Source organism: Saccostrea cucullata, unplaced genomic scaffold, assembly GCF_032062105.1.
Source record: "Saccostrea cucullata isolate Sc308-1 unplaced genomic scaffold, CSIRO_AGI_Scuc_v1 ctg492, whole genome shotgun sequence".
NCBI lineage: Eukaryota > Metazoa > Mollusca > Bivalvia > Ostreida > Ostreidae > Saccostrea > Saccostrea cuccullata.
This window is the reverse complement of record NW_026931306.1, coordinates 385,760-412,031: the sequence shown is the minus strand read 5'-3', so window position 1 is coordinate 412,031 and position 26,272 is coordinate 385,760. Positions and strand designations below refer to the sequence as shown.

Sequence of the window (26,272 nt, the reverse complement as noted above, 5' to 3'; positions counted from 1 at the left end):
AAATCCTAAGATAGGTCGAACTTACTATATAGAACGAGGCTTTGTTTCCCGTTTTCTAAAGATTCTTACACAGATACAACGTATCAGAACAGGTAAACCCCTAAAGAAGAAGGTATGGTTTTAGCTTTATAGCGCTCTAAAAATGTAATGACATCAAAAAGTTTTGAAACTGGCTTAAATATTAGTTAAATAAATGACTCTGATAAATCAGGTAAGAATATGACATAAAGGTTTACCATTCTGCAAATATGACGTCATCAATGTGAAGCATTTCTCTATTTTCAACAGAAAAAGCCTCAAAATGGCACATTTCGAGGGTGATTTTCCTTTAGAAAACAGTGTCCACAGCCGTCGCCCACGTTAATGTTTTGATATTTTGTGCAAAATTCAATAACAAATCACATATCTCGAGATCTTTGTGGGCTATGCCTGTGGACAATGTTATCTGAAAGAAAATTCCATTGAAAATTGGTGTCTTCTGCAACTTATTAAGAAAAAACGGGAAAATGCACATGTTTATGACGTCATAATTAGTATTTACAAACACATATGAGAAAAATTACTTGTATCATTTTTCTGCATTGAATTTCAATTATTTAAAAAGCATGAGTTTTCAACTTTTACACCAGTTTCATTTTGAAAATCTCAGGCAAAATTTGTATGGAAACCATACCTTCTTCTTACCGGGGTTATTCTGTGACATGAACGTATCAAGAAAATAAACAGGTATTTTAATGAGTACAGCAATTAAAAAAAGTTCTTTTTTTTTTTTTTTTTAAATGTAGTTAAAATTTCCTTTGAGTTGTATTACTACTTATCTTTCTCCAAATTGCCTGTTCAATGCCTCCGTAGTTTCACACTGTTGTTAAATCAGAGGCATAAATAACACGTGAATACGTTATTATTTTACAGATATAATTCGGGAAATACCCGAGACCAAAGAATAGTAATTCCGATTTCAGAACAACTTGGACATATTCCTAATAAATTTTATTCAGACATTATTTACCGGTGGATGACAATTACTTCGATGTCCGCCATTTTTAAATTTCTTCTCCAGGGATTTGTTAAAACAAGCAAATGACCATTGAATGTATATATCAAGCAACAGTAAAGAATTGAAATCATATCAACACTCTATAAGTTTAATTTATAAATTTAATTGAGAGTACATTCACAATTTGTCTGTCAACATGAATTTCAGGGCTTTGTTTGTTCAATGATGTGTAACACTAATACCCTATTACGGCACGTGGGTTTGTTAATCCTGCCCCACAGGCATTTAAACCAACACAGGTGTTTACACCTTTGCGTACAGTGTAAATCCCTTTATCTGTCAGACAATTAAAATTCTGTTAGAAGCCAATCTTTGTATACCGGTAATTCAATGTACTTCTTGTGTACGAAGCTTTTAATAAACCTTATAATATTAGTTAATATTGTATTACTGTCTTAAATTATATTTCTGTTACCCGTATTTATTACAAATTCCTTGCTTGTAAATTCCATATCAATAAAATTAATTTTTATCATCCGCATGTATATTCCACAAATGCTTGTAAAACTTTAAGCTATCTTTCGAAACGATATATTTTTTTTTCACCCAAACTTATAACTCAATTGCTGATTGTAAATCCTCAAATACTTGTTCAATAAAAAAAATTCCGTATTTTAAATTTTGATACGGTTGCAGTTTTACTTTTAGTACACGATCGCGACTTCCTAACTTCACAAGATGGATACTGCATGATGTTAATGGATAATACTTTGAGGAATTATTCAATAGATGAAGCAATGTTGTTTTCCTTTGTCATCAACGGATAATTAATGGAACTTATTTTGTAAGAAAGCTATAGAATAAATATTTTATTGTTTACCGGGGCATTAAATTAATCAAAATAATTAATCAAAAAAGTTACGAAAGTGGCACAAAATTGCTTTGAAATTGACGTAAATTTTACTGATTTGGAGGCATTTTTCGTAAACTTTAGAATAGGTTGAATTCTGAATATTGATCGACCCCAGCTGTTCTGAGAAAAAAAGTATCGACCTATATTCCCTAAATTACGGTAATTGGCTTTGAATCAGCAAACTTTGTTAGTAGATGCATCTGGGGTCAAAGGAGATGTAGATTCAAGTTCAAATTGTAACCCCTTGGTGTAGGTGGGGCCACAAAGGGGGGATCAAAGTTTAACATAGGAATATATAGGAAAAATCTTTAAAAATCTTCTTGAAAATGTTGCTCATGTGGCACAGTGGTTAGAGGATCTGCACTAGAGTCTCGAAGTAAGGAGTTGATCTTTGGAACATAGATGAGACAGTATAAACGGAGGTCCCCTGTCACAAGAAATGCTGGCATGAAAAAGATCCTTCACTGCTCAATGGCCATGAGTTGCCTATTATAGGTCAAAATTTGATGCTCTCCAGTGGTGGTGGTGTCTACATATGATTGAAAAATTCTTAATAGGGACGTTAAACAATATACAATCAATCAATCAATCTCCTTGAAAACAGCAAAGCTTGGATTGTTTGCATATATATGGAAGCATCCTCGGGTAGTGTAGATTCAGGTTTGTTCAAATCCTGACCCCCTGGAGGTAGAGTGTGGCCACAATGGGTGATCAAGGTTTTAAGTAGGAATACATAGGAAAAATCTTTTAAAATCTTCTTCTCAAGATCCACTGGACCAGAAAAGCTGAAACTTAAGTGAAAGCATCCTGCAGTAGTGTAGATTCTAAATTGTTCAGATCATGACCCCAGGAAGTAGGGTGGGGCCACAATTGGGAATCAAAGTTTTACATAGAAATTATGATATAGGAAAAATCTTCTTCTCAAGAACAACTGGGTCAGAAAAGCTGAAATTTATTTGGAAGCAACCTGAGGTAGTGTAGATTTCAAATTGTCTTAATTATGATCAGTGGGGTAGGGTGGGATCACAATATGTATAACAAGGGGGAAATCTGGTAAAGAACAGAATGGTCAAAGCTTCTCAGGTGAGCGATGTGGCCCATGGGCCTCTTGTTTGTTAACATTATCATAAATATTATGTAAAAACTGAGTTATACTTATGATGCTGAAAGTTCCTAGATACTTGCTACTTATAAGATACTTTTGAATTGTTAATATCAGGGAACCTATTTTACATTAAGAGTACAAGAAAGAATGAAGCTACCTGAGCAGGAGTTAACATTTTTTAAAGATTGAATAATTTATTAGATAAAGGAAACATGCATTTTTAAAATGCTTTTACTTAAGGTCAAGATCTAGTAAATGTCCTTAGACTGACTTTTTGGTGCTACATCTATTATGACGTCATAATCACTTTCAACTTTCTTTTTCCCATACTTTACGGCTCTAATAAAATTATGTAGAAAATAAAGTATTTTCAGGGAATTCAATTTGAAATCACCTGAAAAGTAGTCCGGATTCCTATATTAAATTTAACATTATTTTAAGGAAGAGACCAAGAACATACAAATTACCGTTTTCTGAAAGACTGTAGGCAATCTGGATGCATTTTGTTTGTGTGATATGGAAAAAACTCCCATATTCATGACTGGTTTTCTTAATTTTTCATTGAAAATGACAGTTAAAATTATGGTTTTTCATCTTATTTACCAACAAATAATGCCCCGAAACACCTTTTTTGACCAAGCTTAAGTCATAAAGCATCATGAAAGGAATTCATTTCTTGAATTTGATAAATCTGTAGACTCCCTTCATTTACTAGATCTTGACCTTAACAATATTTAGTAACAGTTTTTGCAGAAATGTATGACATCAGAGGAGGTTGGAATCAACTTAAGTTTGTTCAGAGCGGAAGGCTGAAGTGTTTTTCTGATCACATTTTGTCCATCATCCCTCTGTCTGTCTGTCCATCCATCTGTTAACTTTTCACATTTTTGACTTCTCTTCAAGAATCACTGGGCCAATTTTAACCAAACTTAGTACAAATCATTCTTGGTACATGCGAAGTTTAAATTATAAAAATGAAGGGCCAAGTCCTGTCAGGGGAGATAATTAAAAAAAGACAAAAATAGGTTGGGGTCTTTAAAAAAATCTTCTGAAGAACCACTGGGTCAGAAAAGCTGAAACTTATGTAGAAACATCCTAGGGTAGTTTAGATTCTAAATTGTTCAAATCATGACCCCGAGGGGTAGGATGGGGCCACAATATGGAACCCAAGTTTTACATAGAAATATAGGAAAAAAATTTAAAAATTTTCTTCTCAGAAACACATCTGGAGTTAGTGTAGATTATAAATTGTCCAAAAGATGACGGTCATTGACCCATCGGCCATGGGGTAGGGTTGGGTCACAATAGGGATTACAAGGGGGAAAGCTGGTAAAGAACAGCTTTGTCAAAGCTACTCAGGTGAGATATGTGGCCCATTGGCCTCTTGTTAATCGTTTATTATAAAATGTTTATAAATTTTCATGAATTTATTTCTGTCCTTTATGGGGTAAAAGTGAATGTTTCAAAAATTTCTAATAAAAGCCCTCATATATACAATTTTGTACATTTTTAGCTCACCTGAGCCAAAGGCTCAAGTGAGCTTTTCTGATCAAAATTTGTACGTAGTCTGTCGTCGTTGTTGTTATAAACTTTTCACATTTTCATCTCCCTTCTCAAGAACCACTGGGCCAATTTCAACCAAACTTACCACAAAGTATCGTGGGTAAAAGTTTGTGCAAATGAAGGGCCATGCCCCATTCCAAGGAGAGATAATTGTGAATTAGTGAAAAAATAATAGCATTTTTAAACAATCCTCTTCTCAAGAACCACTGTGCCAGGAAAGATGAAACTCATGTGGAATCATTCTCAGGTAGTGTAGATTAAGTTTGTTCAAATCATGACCCTGGGGTTAGGGTGGGGCCACAATGGACGATCAAAGTTTTACATACTTAGGAATAATGTTGGAAAAATCTTAAAAAAATCTTCTTCTCAAGATCCATAGGGACAGTAAAGCCGAAGGCTCAAGTGAGCTTTTCTGATCAAAATTTGTCCATTGGTTGTCGTCGTCGTTGTTGTTGTTGTTGTCGTTTTCGTCATTGTTGTCATTAAGTTTTCACATTTTCATTGTCTTCTCAAGAACCAATGGGCCAATTTCAACCACACTGGCTACAAAGTATCCTTGGGTAAAGGGGATTCAAGTTTGTTCAAATGAAGGGCCACACACTTTTCCAAGGGGAGATAATTATGAATTAGAGAAAAATTAATGGCATTTTTAAAAAAATCTTCTTCTCAAGAACCATTGGGCAAGGAAATATGAAACTCATGTGGAATCATCCTCAGGTAGTGTAGATTCAAATTTATTCAAATCATGACCCCCGGGGCTACAATGGGGCCAAAATGGCCGATCAAAGTTTTAAATAGGAATATATAGGAAAAATCTTTAAAAATCTTCTCAAGAACAACTGGGCCAGGAAAGATGAAACTCATGTGGAAACATCCTCAGGTAGTGTATATTCAAGTTTATTCAAATCATGACCCCCGGGGCTAGGGTGGGGCCAAAATGGCTGATCAAATTTTTACATAGGAATATTTAGGAAAAAATCTTTTCATTAAGAACAACTGGGCCAGGAAAGATGAAACTCATGTGGAATCATCCTCAGATAGTGTAGATTCAAGTTTATTCCAATCATGACCCCCAGGGCTAGGGTGGGGCCAAAATGGCCGATCAAAGTTTTACATAGGAGTATATAGGAAAAATCTTTAAAAAATCTTCTTCTCAAGAACCACTGGGCTAGGAAAGATGAAACTCATGTGGAATCATCCTCAGGTAGTGTAGACTCAAGTTTGTTCAAATCATGACCCCCGGGGCTAGGGTGGGGCCAAAATGTCCCATCAAAGTTTTACATAGGAATATATAGGAAAAACCTTTAAAAATCTTCTTCTCAAGAACCATTGAGACAGGAAAGATGAAACTCATGTAAAATTATCCTTAGGTAGTGTAGATTTAAATTTGTTCAACTCATGACCCCCGAGCTAGGATGGGGCCAAAATGGCCGATCAAAGTTTTACATAGGAATATATAGGAAAAATCTTCTCAAGAATCATTGAGACAGGAAAGATGAAACTCATGTGAAATTATCCTCAGATAGTTTAGATTCAAGTTTGTTGAAATCATGACCCCTGGGGCTAGGGTGGGGCCAAAATAGCCGACCAAAGTTTTACATAGGAATATATAGGGAAACCTTTTAAAATCTTCTTTTCAAGTACTTCAAAGCCATGATTAGTGATATTTATATTTGTATTGAATCATCCTCAGGTAGAGTACATTCTAGTTCGTTCAAATCATGACCCCCTGAGGGGTTAAAATTCAAGGCCCCTCCCCCAACCTCAGTAATAAGCTTTCAGTCCTGTGCTGTTTCCTAGCCGATGTGCTCAGGTGAGCGCTGTGGCCCCTGGGCCTCTTGTTTTTCATATAACTTGTTTTTATTGACATTAGATTGGGATTGTTGGAAGAACTGGTGCTGGAAAATCATCTCTCTCTCTTGGGTTGTTTAGAATTATAGAGAAAGCAAAGGGCAGGATTTTGATTGATGGAATTGACATATCCAGTATAGGACTGCATGATTTAAGATCAAAACTCACCATCATACCTCAGGTAATTTTTATAGATTATTTTTATACTCCCCACAAACAAAGTTTGGGGGGGGGTATATAGGAATCAGCTTGTCCGTCTGTCCATCCGTCTGTCTAGCTGTCCGTCGGTCTGTGTCCGGTACATATCTTTCTTACATAGGAACATTAGAATCTAGTACTCCACACAAAGATTGCCCATGACCTAAGGGTATGTCATGACCTTGACCCAAGGTCATTTGGGGAAGTTCAAGGTCACGAAGAAAAATTTCATAATTCATATGCGGTCCATATCTTTTTTATGAAGAAATTTGAAGTTTCTCATTTCACACAAAGATTGCTCATGACCTAACCGTGTGTCATGACCTTGACCCAAGGTCATTTGGGGAAGTTCAAGGTCGCTGGAAGAAAAATTTCATAATTTGTGTCCGGTCCATATCTTTCTTATTGAAAAACTTGAATCTACTACTTCACACAAACATTGTGTATGACCTGAGGTTGTGTCATGACTTTGAACCAAGGTCAATTAGGCAAGTTCAAGGTCACTGACAGAAAAAGTTCATAATTCATATCTGGTCCATATATTTAGTCTATTTTTTCTCATTAGGCTGCACCTTCGTTTTCATTTATAGAAAATAAAATGAATAATTACATTTGCACTAAAAAATTTTTAACATTTCTCTCTGCTCTTAGATCCATAAAAAATTCATGATTTAGCACCTCTGAAAAACCCAGCGGGGGGTATTTTGTCCTGTTTGGACAGTTCTAGATTTTATTGCTCTCAAATAACTTGAATCGAAATTGTTTTCACATTATTTTTAGCTCACCTGAGCTGAAGGCTCAAGTAAGCTGATCACATTTTGTCCCTTGTCTGTCTGTTTGTCCATCCGCCTGTCTGTCCATCTGTCTGTAAACTTTTCACTTTTTTCACTTCTTCTTTAGAATTCAACCAAACTTGCCACAAAGCATCCTTAAGTGAAGGGGATTCAAGTTTCTTCAAGTGAAGGGCCATGCCCTTATTCACGGAGAGTTAATTCAGAAATAGTGAAAATTTGGTGGTATGTTTAAAAAATCTTCTTCTCAAGAAACACTGTGCCAGGAAAGATGAAACTTATGGGATAACAACCTCAGGTAGTGTAGATTCAATTTTATTCAAATCATGACTCCAGGGGTTCAGGTGGGGTCACAATGGCCAATCAAAGTTTTACATAGAAATATATAGGAGAATTCTTTAAAAATCTTCTTGTCAAGAACAACAAAGACATGATTGATCATACTTATATGGAAGCATCCTCAGGTAGTGTAGATTCAAGTTTGTTCAAATCATGAGCCCTGGGGTTGGGCGGGGCTACAATGGCCGACTAAAGTTTTACCAAAGCTTTACATAGAAATACAGGAAAATTATTTAAAAAATTTTTTCTAAAAAATAACAAAGCCATGATTGATCATATTTATATGGAAGCATCCTCAGGTAGTGTAGATTTAAGTTTGTTCAATTCATGACTCCAGGGGGTTGGGCGAGGCCACAATGGCAAACCAAAGTTTTACATAGAAATATACAGGAAAATTATAGTTAAATGTTTAGGTATCTACTTAGGTCATGATAAAGAGGAATTTTATAATAAAAACTGGATGAGAATGTATCATGAAATGGAAAAACTTTTTGAATCCTGGAAACGTAGAAAATTAACTCTTTTTGGCAAAGCATGTATTATTCGGACGCTTGCTATTTCAAAAGTGATATGTACATCGTCAATTTTGTGTCTCTCGGATGAGAACTATATCAAGAAAATTCAAAGATTAATTTTTTATGCCCGCACTTTCTAAAGATAGTTTGGGTATATTGTTGTTACTCATAACCGTCCATCAGTCTGTCCGTCCGTCCGTCCGTCTGTCACACTTTTCTTCCCTGAACTCCTCCTACATTTTACATAGTAGCCTAATCATCTTTTGGGAGATGGTTGGTGGTGTCATGTAGATGTGCAGTAAGGTTTTGGAATTTTGATTTTTCCCCGGGGGGTCAAATGGGGGTGGAAAAATGACATTTTTTATGCAAAAAGCCCTGTCTTCCCTGAACTCCTCCTACATTGTGCACAGTAGCCTAATCATCTTTTGGGAGATGGTTGGTGGTGTCATGTAGATGTGCAGTAAGGTTTCGGAATTTTGATTTTGCCCCGGGGGGTCAAATGGGGGTGGAAAAGTGACGTTTTTTATGCAAAAAGCCCCGTCTTCCCTGAACTCCTCCTACATTTTACACAGTAGCATAATTTTCTTTTGGGACTTGGTTGGTGGTGTCATGTAGATGTGCAGTAAGGTTTCAGAATTTTGATTTTGCCCCGGGGGGTCAAATGGGGGTGGAAAAATGACGTTTATTATGCAAAAAGCTCCGTCTTCCCTGAACTCCTCCTACATTTTACACAGTAGTCTAATCTTCTTTTGGGAGATAGTTGGTGGTGTCATGTAGATGTGCAGTAAGTTTTCGGAATTTTGATTTTGCCCTGGGGGTGGAAAAATTATGTTTTTTATGCAAAAAGCCCTGTTTTCCCTGAAGTCCTCCTTAATATTACTCAGAAGCCTAATCATCTTTTAGGAGAGTTAAATATTTTGAAAATTTGGTAAAGCATCAACGTCAAGGGGTAAAAAAGCATCGCATGCTGGGAATCATCTTGAATTCTTATGAGTAATTAATGTACATGTCAAATGTGAGAGTGATATCTCTTCTCAATCAAAAGTAATAAGCAAATGCAACATTTTTGAAAAGTAGGTTAGGCTTCAAGGTCAAGGTCACAGAGTTAAAAGTCATGATTTATTTGGAAAGGTCTTATCACAGGTAATAATATACATGCATTATAATATGAATGCCCTAACTTTTCTCTTTCAAAATGATGAATTTATAACAATTTATCTTTTTTGCTAGTAGGTCAAACTTCTAGGTCACATGTAAAAAAAACCCATGCCATTCTCACAGGTAAATACTAGTACATAAGTTTAATATGAATGCCTTGTCTCTTCTCATTCAGTAGATATGACTGTGATGACCAAGGTTAAATTTATTGAAACAGATGGACAGTCTGACATACAAATGTACATATTTCTATATGAATTGGGTAAAATTGGCCCAGTGGTTCTAGAGAAGTTAAAAATGTAAAAAGTTTTTAGACAAACAGATGGACGACATGTCACAACAGATGTTATATGATAAGGAAACCAGAAAAACTCAAATGAGTGTTTTGAAAGGGTTACAATATGCTTACAGTATTTGAAAAGCTGTTTTTTTCTTGCAGAGATATGCATGACCAACATATTCATGTTTTATATTTTCTTTAGTAATTTGTTTGTTTGTTGTGAATACATCTCTCTCTCTCAGGAATTTTTCCCTGATATGGAGACACCACCAATTAATAATAATGAAGACAAGATGTGTTTGTGAAACACTAATCCCCCATATGGCAGCCTATGGTGAAGGTTGAAGTTTCTCAAATGTATGTCAAACTCAAAGGTCAAGGTTAAAGGGTTAAAATTGTTGGTATCAGAAGAAAGTCTTGTCACAAGGAATACACATGTGAAGTAAGAAATCCCTAGTACTTCCTGTTCAAAAGTTAATTGCCAAGGTTAAAGGTTTTTTTAATGTGGGTCAAACTCTAGAGTCAAGGTCAAACATATTTATACCTGTTGAAAGTTCGCAATGAATACACATGTTAAGCATGAAAGCCTTAGCACCTACTGATCAAAATTTAGGCCAAGTTTAAAGTTTGATATTTTTCTTGTAAAAATGGGTAAAAATCCAAGGTCAAGTGATCAAGAGGTCAAAATTTGTGGTACTCAAATAAGAGGTCTTGTCACAAGGAATTAAGCTATGAAATGTGGAAGCCATGTGTATAGCCCATTACCCTTAAAACTGAAGGGCAAGGTTAAAGTTTCTGCAGACAAATAGACACACATAATATAAACACAAGAAACAAAATATGTATATAGTCAAATGGAAAAAATTCTACTATTTTGGAGTCAAAATATCGATTGTAATTTCAGGGACAGGGAGTGGCTAGGGAGATTGGAACCCCCCCCCCTGGAATTTGTTTTGTTATTTAAATAAGACTTTATGCTGAAGCAAATAAGAAATGACTTTGGACATCCTCCCCCTTAGAAAACATTGACCCCATGACCCCGCTATCATTGTTTTTATTTTGTTTTTTGTTTTCAGTTTTTTTTTTCCTTTGCTTGTCAGGGAATTCTGGATTGGAATTTTTTTGACTAAGGCGTGACCCCCCCCCCCTCCCGAAAAAAAAATTCTGGATCTGCACCAGTAACTGAATGTCACGTCGACAACGGGAGATAACTTCACAATGTGAAATTCATCAACTGTGGCATTCGATGATCTATGACCCTTTTTGAACTTTAACCTAATCATTTGCATTTCGTTTTATTTTACCCCAAACTATACTTAAACTTGTACTTACCGACTGTCATAGGTCCTGTCAACTTCAAGAAATATAATCCAACTATAACACAAAATGAATTATTTCAATACACATGAAATTACTGCAGCATGTGCTGTCCCATTCGGCAAACCTTGGCTGATTCCGTCGCCTTATCAGATGAAGTGGGAATTGGCCAAGGTGTACCAGGTAGTGCTTAATCTGAAAATATGATAATGGATGACGCAACCAGATGTGATGTAGAAATTCTCCAAAAGGTGTTTACATGTAAACATGTATAGTACAAGAACAAATTTCAAATTAATTCATAACAAATGATGTTTTGATAAAACTTTTCCATCTAGCTTATTCAACAAAAAATGTACGTGCCGTGTGTTTGTGGTGTCGGGGGGTGGGTTCCTATTATAAGCAAATTATATTATATTATAAGTTCCTATTATAAGGAAAACATTTATCAAAATCTAATTTACATCATTAATTAAATTCTGTTTTTTCAAAACTGGTAATGAATTTAGCATGTAAAATACATATAAGAGGTTCTGAGTCATATAGGTCACATGGTCACAGGGTCTGAGAATTTCATACTCAATTTGACGAATACATGTTCTGTGTAAATTATAGAATTATTTTGACTTTTTCCTTGGAAAGGCCTATGTGTAGGAGTGTGTATTTAGAGGCAAACACCTTAGTGTGGGTATTACTGTCTCATGACAGCATCTAGTATATATATATATATAATTATATGAATTGTTTGATGACAATGGTTGCCTCAGACCACTCGAGCATTTTTCCAATATTATAGATAAATCTAATTGGCTATGTGAGTACATAATTCTTCTGTCAGCCACTAAGAATACTCGAAGAATACACAACTTTTTAAATGCAAGCAACATAAATAAACAAAATGTAGTTAACTTCAACTTCCCTTTAGGGAACTTCAACATATTAGAAAAATCAAGTAACTTTTCTACAAAAATCTCATTGAAATAAAAAATTGTAGACCCAGTTTTTAAGCAATATTTTCTAAAGATTTTGGAATATTTGAGGAGTCGAGTTGTAAGAATATTTATGAATGTAAGATTATAGACATAGAGATAGACACATAGCAGAATTTAGCTACAAATTATTGAATAATATAATATGTAACAATGCTTATATGAGTAAGTGGAAAAAAGATACCGGTATATCTTCTATGTGTATACATTGTAACAAAATAGAAAACGTGAAACATCTGATGTTTAAATGTGATAATGTGTCTAATATATGGAATACTTTAAGCAGTTTTTTATCATTTAAAGTTCAGTGGAAACATATTGTTGTTGGTTTTTTCCATGAAAACAATGATAAAACTAGATCTCTTAATTCACTTATTACATTTGTGGCATATAGAATTTATAAACATAAAATGTTATGAAGGTTAGAGTCTTTACGTGAAACTGAATACAATTTATACAATCATGTAAAAAAGATCAATATGTTTCTATACTTCAGTATTACGCTTTCTTGATGTTAACACTGAACTTAGGATTTTTGAAAATCTTTCCAAATTAATGTGAAAATTATTTATTCTTGTATAAATACTAGTGGGAAGGGACCTGTCTTCCAGTAGTGCTGTCAAAATGGGGGGAGTAAATAGACTGTGAAACGTATTTGTGGCTCATTCGGTTGACAGCTACACTGAAATTATATCTTTACCTTAATTCATGATGTATACTGTATAAATATATTTTTTGAAAATAATTGTACTCTAAATTTTTCTGTATAATTTATAACATCCTGCCTGATGTCATAGGACATAATTATCATTGTTTAGAAGGAGCTTAGTCAGGGCCCCATCCCTGGCAGCTGCCTTAATTATTTTTTTTCTAGTGATGATAGTTGATATGTTGTTGTAGATTAGGTCTGGGAAATAAAAATTATAATTATGTTATAAAAAATTCTTTAAAAATCTTCTTCTCAAGAATAATAAAGCCATTACTGATCATATTTATATAGAAGCATCCACAGGTAGTATAGATTCAAGTTTGCTCAAATCATGACCCCCGGGGGTAGGGCGGGGCCACAATGGCCAACCAAAGTTTTACATAGAAATGTATAGGAAAATTCTTTTAAAATGTTCTAAAGAATAACAAAGCCATGATTGGTCATATTGATATGGAAGCATTCTCATGTAGTATAGATTCAAGTTCATGCAAATCATACCCTCTCCCCTTTAAGGAATGGTTGGAACTACTTTTGGGTTTAAACTTTTCAATAATAAACCAATTTCTTCTTTCTTCTTAGCCAAAGTGCTCAGGTGAGTGATGTTGCCCATGGGCCTCTTGTTTCTTTAATGTCTTAAGTGAAGACTTCAAGTGATTCCTGAAAAATATTCTGGATACCTTATTCAGCACATTATCCAAAAATTTTTCAATTTATTTGAAAATTGTTCAAGTATCCAGTGGTATTGACTTTTAATATTGACTCTGCAAGGATTTGCAGGTGCCTATAGTAATCACTCTGTTCTTCATCCATCCACAAATTTTCTTGTTATTTTAGGTCACCTAGGTAAACTCAGGTGACCTATTGCTATCTGTTGTAGTCCGTCGTTGTGCGTCATGTGTTGCTTGTTAACAGTTGAACATTTTCAGCTTCTTCTTTGCAACCATTTAAACAATGTCAATCAATTTTGGCACAAAGCATCTATGGATAAAGAGGAACAAAATTGTGAATTTCATGGTTCCTACCCTAGTCTGGTCCTGATTTTAAAAAAGAAGGCTAGAAATAACTTCTAACGGCAAATAATTATTATTTGGTCCAGCATAGTTTTTTAACCTAATTCGAGTATGCTGAATCCGAAAAAATATGCTGGCCTTCATGAAAATGGCGTGAAAGAGGTCAAAATGGCGATTCAAAATGGCGGACATCAAATTTTTCTAATTTTCTCTTAATATCGTTCAAAAAGGAGAAATACTGTGTGAATATCTCCCTGAGTTTAATACAAGTATAAAAATGATAATAGAATGCTAACATCATTTGTTTAACACTGAAAATTGAAAATTTAGTCGTTTCTACTCTTAATTCGAATTTTCTCTGATTTTTTTTCTATTGTTCTACATTCTGCTTTGTTCAGGATTTTACATTTGCAAATATCCATACACTGCAGATTTGTATTTTTCCACTACATCTCACTATTCTACAACTGAATGATGGTGCAGCTGTAAGTTAAAAGTCAAAATGGCGATTCAAAATGGAGGATATTCATTTCTTTTTCAAATTATTAGCTAGTACTGGTCACCTGAGTAAACTCAGGTGACCTATTGCTATCCGTTTTCGTCCGTCGTCGTACGTCATGCGTCGTCCGTCGTGTGTTAACATTTGAACATTTTCAGTTTCTTCTCTGCAACCACTGAACCAATTTCAACCAAATTTGGCACAAAGCATCTATGGGTAAAGGGGAACAAAAATTGTGAATTTCATGATCCCTCCCCCCCTGGGGCCTAAGGGGTGGGGCCAAAACTACTAAAATTGATGCAATCTTTAAAAATCTTCCTCTTTACTCCTGGACATCAGGCAGTCAAACTATTTGCATGATTGTAATCAGCATTGAGTCCTCTACCAAAATTGTGAAATTCATGGCCCTGGGGTCAGGGGTTCTAGTGCTAGGGTGGGACTAAATAAGTATATAGTGAAAATGCATTATTTTTTTGAAAATCTTATTCTCTGCTCCTTGGTATTAAATAAACTAACTAAGTGCATAGTTATGATAAGCAAGAGTGCCTAAACCAAAATTATGAATTTTATGGCCCCAGGGTCAAGGGTTCTGGTGTTGGGGGGGGGGGGGGCTCTATTGATGATATAGTGAAAATACATGAATTCTTTGAAAATCTTCTTCTCTGCTCCTAGGTATTAAGTAAACTAACTAAGTGCATAGTTATGATGAGCAAGAGTGCCTCAACCAAAATTGTGAATTTTATGGTCCCAGGGTCAGGGGTTGTGGTGTTAGGGCAGGGCTCTATAGATTATATAGTAAAAATACATGAAGTCTTTGAAAATCTTCTTCTCTGCTCCTTGGTATTAAATAAACTAACTAAGTGCATAGTTATGATGAGCAAGAGTGCTTTTACCAAAATTGTGAATTTTATGGTCCCAGGGTCAGGGATTCTGGTATTAGGGCAGGGCTTGTTTGATTATATATTGAAAATACATGAATTCTTTGAAAATCTTCTTCTCTGCTCCTAGAAATTAAATTAACTAAGTACATAGTTATGATGAGCAAGAATGCTTCTTCTGAAATTATGAATTTTATGGCCCCAGGGTCAGGGGTTCTGGTGTTAGGGCGGGGCTCTATTGATTATATAGTGAAAATACATTAAATCTTTGAAAATTTTCTTCTCTGTCTCTGGGTATGAAGCAGATGAACTACCTATATAGTTATGATGAGCAAGGGCCCTAATCTTCCAGAATTGTGAATTTCAAGTGCCTTTTTAAAATTTGTGCAATGTGTGGACCTAGGGTCAGGGGTTTATGTCACAGTGTTAGGGGCACTACTGATTATTGCTGAATATTACTGATTAGTTGGAATGCATTTTTGTTCCCCTACCCTGCGTATGGGTATTCAGTAACCAAGCTAAGCAACTGCTAAATGTATTGTTATGATGATCAATGGTGCCTCTTTCAAAATTGTGAATGCCATATAGCATCTTACTTAAAACATGAGTCAAATTCAATAACTGGAAAGTTGTTGCATAATGCTCAGGTGACCTATAAGGCCCGTGGGCCTCTTGTTTCTTAATGTTGTTTACATAGGATAAAGAATTTGTGATTATCTTACTGAGCATAGTACAAACATGTATAATGACAATAGAACACTAATATAATCACTTTAATTCGGAAAATTTAGTCGTTTAAATTTGAAATGTGTTAATTAGCTCAAAATGGCAATTCAAATGACGTCTTATACACTCGAATTTCGTAAAATACCCAAACTGCTTAATCCTGATTCGTTTTGCAGAAAATAAATTACAGTTTGTTTCTTTTTTATTCATGAAATAATTTTCAAATATGAAATGAAAGTTGGAGAATATTTTCGTTAATGACTTAGCCTAGGATTTTTATAACACGAATTTTTTGTTTAATTACTTCTATTATAGATAAATTTTTGACGACAGTTCCGAGGACATTTTACCTATTATCTGTCTCTCCATGCTTCTTCATATAAAAAGTTAATAATATCATACACTTATTTCTGTTTTGAGGACAATATGATAATTAAGCTACCCCAAGAGCAGTTTTCCCCATGCATTAAGGTGAGTGAACATTGTAGTTCGAGAGTTGCTAAATCATATCAGTTGTTGAAAATTCTTAATCTATTTTTTATAGTCCAGTGTAGAAAAAAAATAATGTTTATGTTCATGTGGAAGGTCTAGTGCAACATAACTTAGTATGATTTTTAAAATGATGGACCATGACCAGAGGGCTAATAATTGTTACCTCATATAAATCTGAATATAGTATAATATCCAAATATAAACATATTTATTAAGAATTATCAGTATAATATACATAAACCATAAATTTTCTTGATTGTCCAGCTCTGATTCTGTGTCCCTACATTTGCATTTTGTTGTTCTCAGTCAAAAATTCAACTGCATTCTCAAAATATTTTATGTTGTGAACGGATAATTTTGTATTGAACAGTGTATATAAATTTTTTAAAAAAATGAATTTTACAAAATCTGAAAGAAGAAAATGTTTGGTTTCAATCCCCCTCGATTCTTGATACAACCTTACACTACCGTAACAAAGAAGTGTGGATCATGTTGTCTTATAAAGTTTTTGGACTGTTCAAGAAAATTTTGTTGTCAAGAGAAGTTTTGACTAGATCAAAGTCAAGAATGGCATTGGCCTATTTGTACCAAAGCTTGTAAGTGATAGGAATCACAAGGAATCTGCAGGCGCTCTTAAATTGCATAATTATACAACTCTTCTCACCAAAAGCACACAATGTGATTCCAGATGATAAAGTTTGAGAATTTTCTTGCTAATAGAATGACCTTTCTACCCTAAAAGACAGCAAATCTATACGCGGTCACGAAATAAAGAGCTACATGTCTTGAATATTAGAGATTTTTTTATACCCCCCCCCCCGCTTGAAAAGTGGGAGGGTATAGAGTAATCGGTATGTACATCCGTCCGTCTGTTACGCTTTAGGGTACCCATCTCTTATCCGCAACTCCTCTCATACCACTGAATGAAATTTAATGAAATTTTCACAGAATCTTTATTACATACCGGTATTGCCATTGTGACCTCCTATTGTACTTTTTGATCCGACACATATTTTGGGTTTCCCATAGCAAAACATGGACACTGTCATTATATTCATATGGGAGACGGGGTATCATTTAGTGAGCTAATTGCTCACAGTACCTCTAGTTCATTTTGCATAAGGTTTTGGAAAAAAATAGACTTTTAATATTTGAACATAAATATGTTGTTCCTTGAGTATTTATTGATTGATTGTTTATTGTTAATTCCGATTTGGCAATTTTTCAGCCATGTTTCGGCGGACTCTCAGTTTAAATAATCATTTTTTGAAGGGTGTTGGTTTCTCTGGCGGCCTCCAGTGAGCTTACTCTTTTTCGAACTCCAGAGAAACGATCTTTTATGTGCCAAGGAGTTGTCATCCTTGACACGGGGCACCATTTTACTTGAGTGTTTACAATACCAAAATTCCGAAGAACTGAAACATTTAGCAAATAAATCTGGAATAGAAGATGTTAGGGGATAATACTAAGTTCTTATATGTGCTAAAAAGCTGGAACAAAGTGTTCGATAAAATCGGACAAGAATTTCTTCAGTTATATTTGATGGTGTGCTGAGGGATGTTGAAGTAGAAGTGAGAGTTGATAATGACAGGATTCAGGAGTGATTTTAGGTGGGCGGGTGCTCAAAGGCTTTGGAACACGGTCAAATACGAGGGGGAAAATTTGGAAACTCTGAAGTCGACTTTGTTTTAATTATTTCCAGAAAAAACTAGAGGTACTGTGAGCAATGAGCTCACTAAATGATACCCCCCGCCTTCCATATGGTTAGAATGACAAAGTCCATGTTTTGCTGTGCCAGAGAAACCCAAAATATGTGTCGAATGAAAAAGCAAAATAGGAGGTGCACAATGGCAATATTTAATAAAGATTCTGTAAAAGTTTCATTAAATTTCACTCAGTGGCATAAGAATACACTCAGTGGTATAAGAGGAGTTGCGCATAAGAGATGGGTACTGCAAAGCATAACAGACAGACAGACGGAGGGACATACCGATTACAGTATTCCCTCCCACTTTTCAAGCGGGGGGCATAATGAATCTTTTCTAGTATTTTTTGTTTGTTCATATTTATTGGACTAATCAATATACTATATATAAAACAAACTGTAATTTATTTTCTGCAAAAGAATCAGGATTAAGCAGTTTGAGTATTTTACAAAATTCGAGTGAATATGACGTCATTTTTAATCGCTATTTTGAGCTAATTAACACATTTCATATTAAAACACTAAATTTTCCGAATTAAAGTGATTATATTAGTGTTATATTGGAAATTCACAGAGTTGTATTACGTTCAGTAAGATATTCACAAATCCTTTCTCCTATGTAAACGACGGTAAGAAATGATTTTTTAAAAAATGAATATCCGCCATTTTGAATCGCTATATTGATCTTAACTTACAGCTGTACCATCATTCAATTGTAGAATATTGAGATGTAGAGGAAAAAATACAAATCTGCAGTGTATGGATATTTGCAAATGTAAAATCCTGAACAAAGCAGAATGTAGAACAATAGAAAAAAAATCAGAGAAAATTAGATTTAAGTGTAGAAACGACTAAATTTTCAGAGTTAAACTAATGATGTTAGCATTCTATTATCATTTTTATACTTGTATTAAACTCAGGGAAATTTTCACATAGTATTTCTCCTTTTTGAACGATATTAAGAGAAAATTAGAAAAATTTGATGTCCGCCATTTTGAATCGCCATTTTGACCTCTTTAACGCCATTTTCATGAAGGGCAGCATATTTTTTCGGATTCAGGTTAAAAAATTATGCTGGACCAAATAATAATTACTTGCCGTTAGAAGTATTTTTTTTCCATAAATCAGACCAGACTATCCCCCCCCTCCCTTCTGGGGCCTGAGGGTATTAAAAATTATTTAAGTACATAGTTATGATCTTCTTATTTATTCCAGGGTAATAAACAAACTAACTAACTAAATACAAAGTTATGATGAGCAAGAGTGCCTCTTCAAAAATTGTAAAAATAGATTGTATAGTGAAATGCATTCATTTAAAATTTCCCTCTCTCCTCCTGGATATTAATAAAACCAACTAAGTACATAGTTATTATAAACAAGACTGCCTCTTCAAAATTCTGAAATTTAAGGTAAGTCACTCGTCAGCTTTTTAGAAAAGGTCACACAGAAGCTTTTACTTCAAAACTACTTATTAAAATTCAATTTTTATAACATATTTAAATTCAATAATGTAAATTTTTTAACATTCAATGAAAAAACTGCTCAAAAATCTACAAAGAAGCAAGATTTATGAGGGACTATTTCTTTTGGTGGAAGGATATTTAGCAGAAAATTCTGCAAATCTGCACATTTATAAAATTTAATGTAATGGAAATTTAACCTCACATACTTTTACTCGGAGAATATTTTCCGTTTTGATATTGCTAAAAATATTAAATATAGGTCTTAATTTATATTTTTAGACTAAGTTTTACACCTTCCCTCAACAAAATTTTCCAAAAAATGAAAATATATTAAAGAAGTCAAGATCAAATTTATAATATTTTGTTCCTGAAAATCACATATTTTGACAAATATTTCAAAATTAACATCACTGACCCCACCTTTTTCTTTCATTATTTTAAACTACTCGATACTTGTGACTGATCAGCACTAAAGTCGTAAAAAGTTTGATATAAGAAATTTTTTTATTGCCTATTAAGTTTTTTAATACCCCAAAAATGTTATTTTTTAGTGCAAAAAGGTCACACAATAATTTCCGTATATTATTATGTAGTGATAAATATTATTCAAACTATTTTACGGTAAATAAGATTATATTTATTGCCATGGATAAATATAATAAGGGTTAAAGTAATTAACCAAAAAGATGAAATTTTAGTGCAAAAAGGTCAGCTTAAATGTACCGTAGATCAGTAGGATGCACACTGACCCCCTATTTTCTTTGCGATTTTTAGTTACACTTTATGAGTACTTATCCAAAATATACTTCTTAAAAAATCCTTGATATAACAAATTTCAGGAGTGACTTACCTTAATGCCCCAGGGTCAGGTGTTCTGGTGATAGGGTGGGGCTATATCGATGATCATTTAGTGAAAGTGCATTTATTTCCTTGAAGATCTGCTCTATTCCTTGGTAATAAACAAAGAAACTAAGTACATAGTTATGATGAGCAAGAGTGCCTCTTCAAAAATTAGTGTAGCTTCTAAATTGTTCAAATCATGACCCTGGGGGTGAGCAGGGCCACAATAGGGAATCCGATTTTTAGCTCTACTGGTCAGAGACCAGAAGAGCTTATGCCATAGTAATGCGTCCGTCGTCCGTCCTTCCGTCTGTCTGTAAGCAATTTTTCAAAATGCTACTCCTCCTACAATTTTGGTCTGATTTCAATATAACTGCACACAAGTAGACTACACTAAGATACATAATTCTGTATCAGTTTTTAGCTCTTCTGAGCCAAAGGCTCACAGTGCTAATGCTATGGCCATTTGTGCGGTGTGCAGTGTGCATAAACTTTTTAGAATGTGGGCCATAACTCAAGAACCCCTTGGCCAATCCGTACCAAATTTGTCACAGGGTATCCTTGGCCCAAGGGCTACCATTTGTACTAAAATAAGGGTTGGGCCCATAAACAAGGGGAGATAATCAGGAAAACAAAATAATCACCAGGCAGATTTTTCACCAAACTTACTTCAAAGTTGACCTAATTTTACAATTAATAAAAACGTGTATATTTTGCTTACTATAAGGACTAGGATCATCAATTCTTGTAAGTTGATGCATCTTATGACTTCACATCATGTTAACTCAAAAGTAGGTCACGGTGACCTACTTTTTAAATTTTGCGGGCATTTGTTTTTAAATTGATTTGAAGGCATATCTTGGACACTTAAGGCCTATGATCATCAAACTTTGTCAGTTGATGCATCTTGGGTCCTAGAACAATTTCAACTTAAAAGTAGGTCACTGTGACCTACTTTTTGAACTTTATGACTTATCCTTTTAAAAAACATTAAATCCCATTATTTCAGACACTGGGAGGTTTAGAATCATCAAATCTTGTACTTTGATGCATCTTGAGACCTTAAAACATATTTATGAAAAAGTAGGTCACTGTGACCTACTTTTTGAATTTTGCCGACATTTGCTTTCAAATTGTTTAAAAAGCATATTTTGATTACCTTCAGACCTACGATCATCAAACTTGGTCAGTAGATGCATCTTGGGTTTTTGAAAAATTTCGACCAAAATGTTGGTCACGATGACCTACTTTCCACATTTTATGGCTATATTTAAGTATCTTAGGTATTTATTGGCTTAGAATCATCAAACTTTGTGAGTCCATGCTTATTTGGGTTTCGGAGTGTGACAACCTAAAAGTAGGTCACGGTGACCTACTTTTGACATTTTATGGCTTTATTTAAGTATCTCTGGTACTTATTGACCTAAAATCATCAAACTTTGTCAGTTGATGCATATTGGGTTTTATTTTATGGCTATATATAAGTATCTCAGGCATTTATTGGGCCTAGTGTGATGTAAGAAAATTCTCATTCCGTAAGCTGCACCGATATATTTCTTTCCCTTTGGTAAGGCCCTTGATGAATGGTCAGTATTCTAGTAAGAGAGCAAATTAATGTTCAATTGTTCATGTAGTGTAGGTTAAGTTGTGCTTGTGTCATTACCATTTTTAGCTCACCTGAGCTTGAAAGCTCAAGTGAGCTTTTCTGATCACATTTTTTCCGGCGTCCGTCTGTCTGTCTGTAAACTTTTCACATTTTCGGCTTCTTCTCAAGAACTGCTGGGCCAATTTCAAACAGACTTGCCACAAAGTATCCTTGGGTGAAGGGGATTCAAGTTTGTTCAAATGAAGGGCCACGCCCTCATTCAAGGGGAGATAATTGGGAATTAATGAAAATTTGGTGGCATATTTTTAAAAACCTTCTTCTCAAGAACCACTGGGCCAGGAAAGATGAAACTTATGGGGAAACATCCTCAGGTAGTGTAGATTAAAGTTTGTTTAAATCATGACCCTGGGGGGTAGGGCGGGGCCAAAATGGCCGACCAAAGTTTTACATAGAAATATATAGGAAAATTCTTTAAAAATCTTCTTCTCAAGAATGACAACGCCATAATTCATCATATTTATATGGAAGCATGCTCAGGTAGTGTAGATTCAAGTTTGTTCAAATCATGACCCCCGAGGGTAGGGCGGGGCCAAAATGGCCGACCAAAGTTTTACATAGAGATATATAGGAAAATTCTTTAAAAATCTTTTTCTCAAGAAGGACAAAGCCATAATTGATCATATTTATATGGAAGCATGCTCAGGTAGTGTAGATTCAAGTTTCTTCAAATCATGACCCTGGGGGGTAGGGCGGGTCCAAAATGGCCGACCAAAGTTTTACATAGAAATATATAGGAAAATTCTTTAAAAATCTTTTTCTCAAGAATGATAAAGCCATAATTCATCATATTTATATGGAAGCATGTTCAGTTAGTGTAGATTCAAATTTCTTCAAATCATGACCCCCGGGGGTAGGGCGGGGCCAAAATAGCCAACCAAAGTTTTACATAGAAATATATAGGAAAATTCTTTAAAAATCTTCTTCTCAAGAATGACAAAGCTATAATTCATCATATTTATATGGAAGCATGCTCAAGTAGTGTAGATTCAAATTTGTTTAAATCATGACCCCCAGGGGTAGGGTGGGGTCAAAATGGCCGACCAAACTTTTTAAAGATATATATAGGAAAATTCTTTAAAAATCATTTTCTATAAAATAGCAAATCCATGATTGGTCATGGGACTACTTTTGGATTTAAACTTTACAATAAAAAGGCATTTTCTACTTTTTCCTACCCTTAGTGCTCAGGTGAGTGATGTGGCCCATGGGCCTCTTGTTTAGCTCACCTGAGCCGAAGGCACAAGTGAGAGTTTTCTGATTAAAATTTGTCCATTGTCTATAGTCATCGTTGACAACTTTTCACATTTTCATCTTCTTCTCAAGAACCGCTGGACCAATTTCAACCAAACTTGCTAAAAAGTATCCTTGGGTAAAGGGGATTCAAATTTATTCAAATGAAGGGCCACGCCCTCTTGCAAGGGGAGATATTTATGAATTAGTGAAAAGTTAATGGCATATTAAAAAATCTTCTTCTCAAGAACCACTGGGCCAGGAAAGATGAAACTCATGTGGAATCATCCTCAGGTAGTGTAAATTTAAGTTTGTTGAAATCTTGACCCCCGGGGATAGGATGGGGTCACAATGGCCGATCAAAGTTTTACATAAGAATATATAGGAAAAATCTTTTAAAATCTTCTCAAGATCCATAGGGACAGGAAAGATGAAACTCATGTTGAATAATTCTCAGGTAGTGTACATTCAAATTTGTTCAAATCATGACCCTCGGGGGTAGGGTGGGGCCACAATAGCAGATCAAAGTTTTATATAGGAATATATAGGAAAAATCCTTAAAAAATCCTCTTCGCAATATCCATAGGGACAGCAAAGATGAAACTTATGTTAATTAAATCATCCTCAGGTAGTGTACATTCAAGTTTATACAAATCATGACCCCTAGGGTTAGGGTGGGGCCACAATGGACGATCAAAGTTTTACATGGTAATATATAGGAAAAATCCTTAAAAATCTTCTTCTCAAGAACTGTCGGCACAGGAAAGATGAAACTCATGTTGAGTCATCCTAAGGTAGTGTAAATTCAAGTTTGTTCAAAACATGACCCCTTGGGATAGGATGGGGCCACAATGGCCGATCAAAGTTTTACATAGGAATATATATATTCGGAAAAATCTTTAAAAATCTTCTAAGATCCATAGGGACAGGAAAGATGAAACTTAAGTTAAATCATCCTCAGGTAATAAAAATTCAATTTTGTTCAAATCATGACCCCCGGGGGTTAGGGTGGGGCCACAATGGCCGATCAAAGTTTTACATAGGAATATATAGGGAAATCTTTCAAAATTTTCTTCTCAAGTACTGCTAAGCCATGATTAGTGATATTTATATGGAAGCATCCTCAGATCATGTAGATTTTAGTTTGTTCAAATCATAACCTCTAGGGATAAGGTAGGATCACAATGGGGGTAGGGAGGGAAACAATGGGGAGTCAGATTCAATTTGAATTATAACTAGTTAAGTCATACATGTATTTACAAAAAAAAAATTTAAATCTTTAAAAATCTTCTTATCAAGAAATTTCTCAAAAAGATATGTGCAGTATTGATATGGAGGCAAGTAGTATTAGAATTCAAGCCCCCTCCTCCAACCCCACCCCACCCCCTCAGTTAACTTTTCAATTCGGATCTGATTTGTGCTTTTCCCTAGCTCAGGTGAACAATGTGGCCCTTGGGCCTCTTGTAAAAGTTAGGGTATAACTTCTAGATATGAAAAGAAAGAGGATTAAAATCTTAAAAAATTTTTTTGATCAATCTTTAAAGGAACCTATTCTGTTTTCTGGGACTCTGCGAGTGAATCTGGACCCTTTTGACACTTATTCAGATGCAACTATCTGGAGAGCATTGGAGCAAGCACATCTTAAATCTTTTGTGGAATCATTATCACGTGGATTGCAACATGAATGCACTGAAGGTGGAGAAAACCTGAGGTATTTTTTTTCATTCCAAATCAAGACTCCTTTTTATCACAATGTCACACTTTTAAGCTCACCTGAGCTGAAAGCTCAAGTGAGTTTTTAGATAACCTGAGTAAAATCAGGTGCCTTATTGCTATCCATTTTTGTCTGTCGTCATGAGTCATGCATTAACATTTGAACATTTTCAGCTTCTTTTCTGCAACCACTCAACCAATTTCAATCAAATTTGGCATAAAGCATCGATGGGTGAAGGGGAACAAAAATTGTGAATTTAATAGTCCCCCCCCCCCCCCCCCCCCCCCCCCGGGGCCTGAGGGGTGGTGCCAAAGCCAATAAAATTAATACAATCTTTAAAAATCATCTTCTTTACTCCTAGACATCAAGCAGACAAACTGTTTGCATGATTGTAATCAGCATTGAGTCCTCTACCAAAATGATGAAATTCATGGCCCAGGAATAAGGGTTCTAGTGCTAGGGCAGGGTTAAAAGATCATATAGTGAAAATGCATTATTTCTTATAAAATCTTCTTCTCTGCTCCTGGGCATTAAATAAACTAAATAAGTACATAGATGTGTAAAATAAGGCTGCCTCTTCCAAAATTTTTAATTTTATGTCCCCAGGGTCAAGGGTTCTTAGGTGCTAGGGTGGGGCTATATAGATTATATAGTGAAAACGCATTATTTCTTTGAAAATCCTCTTCTTTGCTTCTGGGTATTTAACAAACAAACCAAATACATTATTAGTGATGTGTGAATTTCATGGTCAGGGGTTCTGGTGTTAGGGCTAGGCTGTATCAATAATATAGTGAAAAATGCATAAATTCTTTGAAAAACCTCTTCTCTGCTCCTGGGTATTAAGTAAACAAACCAAGGAAATAGTTATGATGAGGAAAAATGTCTCTTCCAAAATTGTGAATTTCATGGACCCTGGGTTGGGGGTTCTGGGGTTAGGGTTGGGCCCTATTGATTCTTTTAAAATCTTCTTCTCTACTCCTGGGTATTAAATAAACTAAACAAGTATACAGTAAAACTCGTTTAGTATGAACACGGATATTGTGAATTCACAGATATTGTAGAGTCATCTTGGATTGCCAGCAATATAAATTAAACGAATTCCATATATGGATAATACGAATTACAGATAAAGTGAAGTAATTTCATAGGTCCCAGTGACTTCTTTATAACCAAGTTTTACTGTATAGTTATGTTGAATGAGAGTGCCTCTTCCAAAATTGTGAATTTCATGGCTTCAGGGATCTGGTGTTAGGGTGGGGCTCTTTTGATTATATAGTGAAACTATATTAATGCTTTAATTCTTCAAAAATCCTCTGCTCCTGAG

General features: G+C 34.9%; 1 protein-coding gene across 2 annotated transcripts in view; it reads left to right on the top strand.

Moving 5' to 3' along the window:
* The window catches only part of LOC134232133 (multidrug resistance-associated protein 1-like), a 100,191-nt gene that overhangs the window by 37,057 nt on the left and 36,862 nt on the right, over positions 1-26,272 (top strand). The window contains exons 4-5 of one of the 2 annotated variants that reach the window (XM_062714086.1): positions 6,452-6,610; positions 24,779-24,945. In XM_062714086.1, coding sequence (XP_062570070.1) covers positions 6,452-6,610; positions 24,779-24,945 — 326 coding nt within the window. The remainder of the gene's footprint in view (positions 1-6,451; positions 6,611-24,778; positions 24,946-26,272) is intronic. The other variant, XM_062714087.1, reaches the window with a different exon arrangement.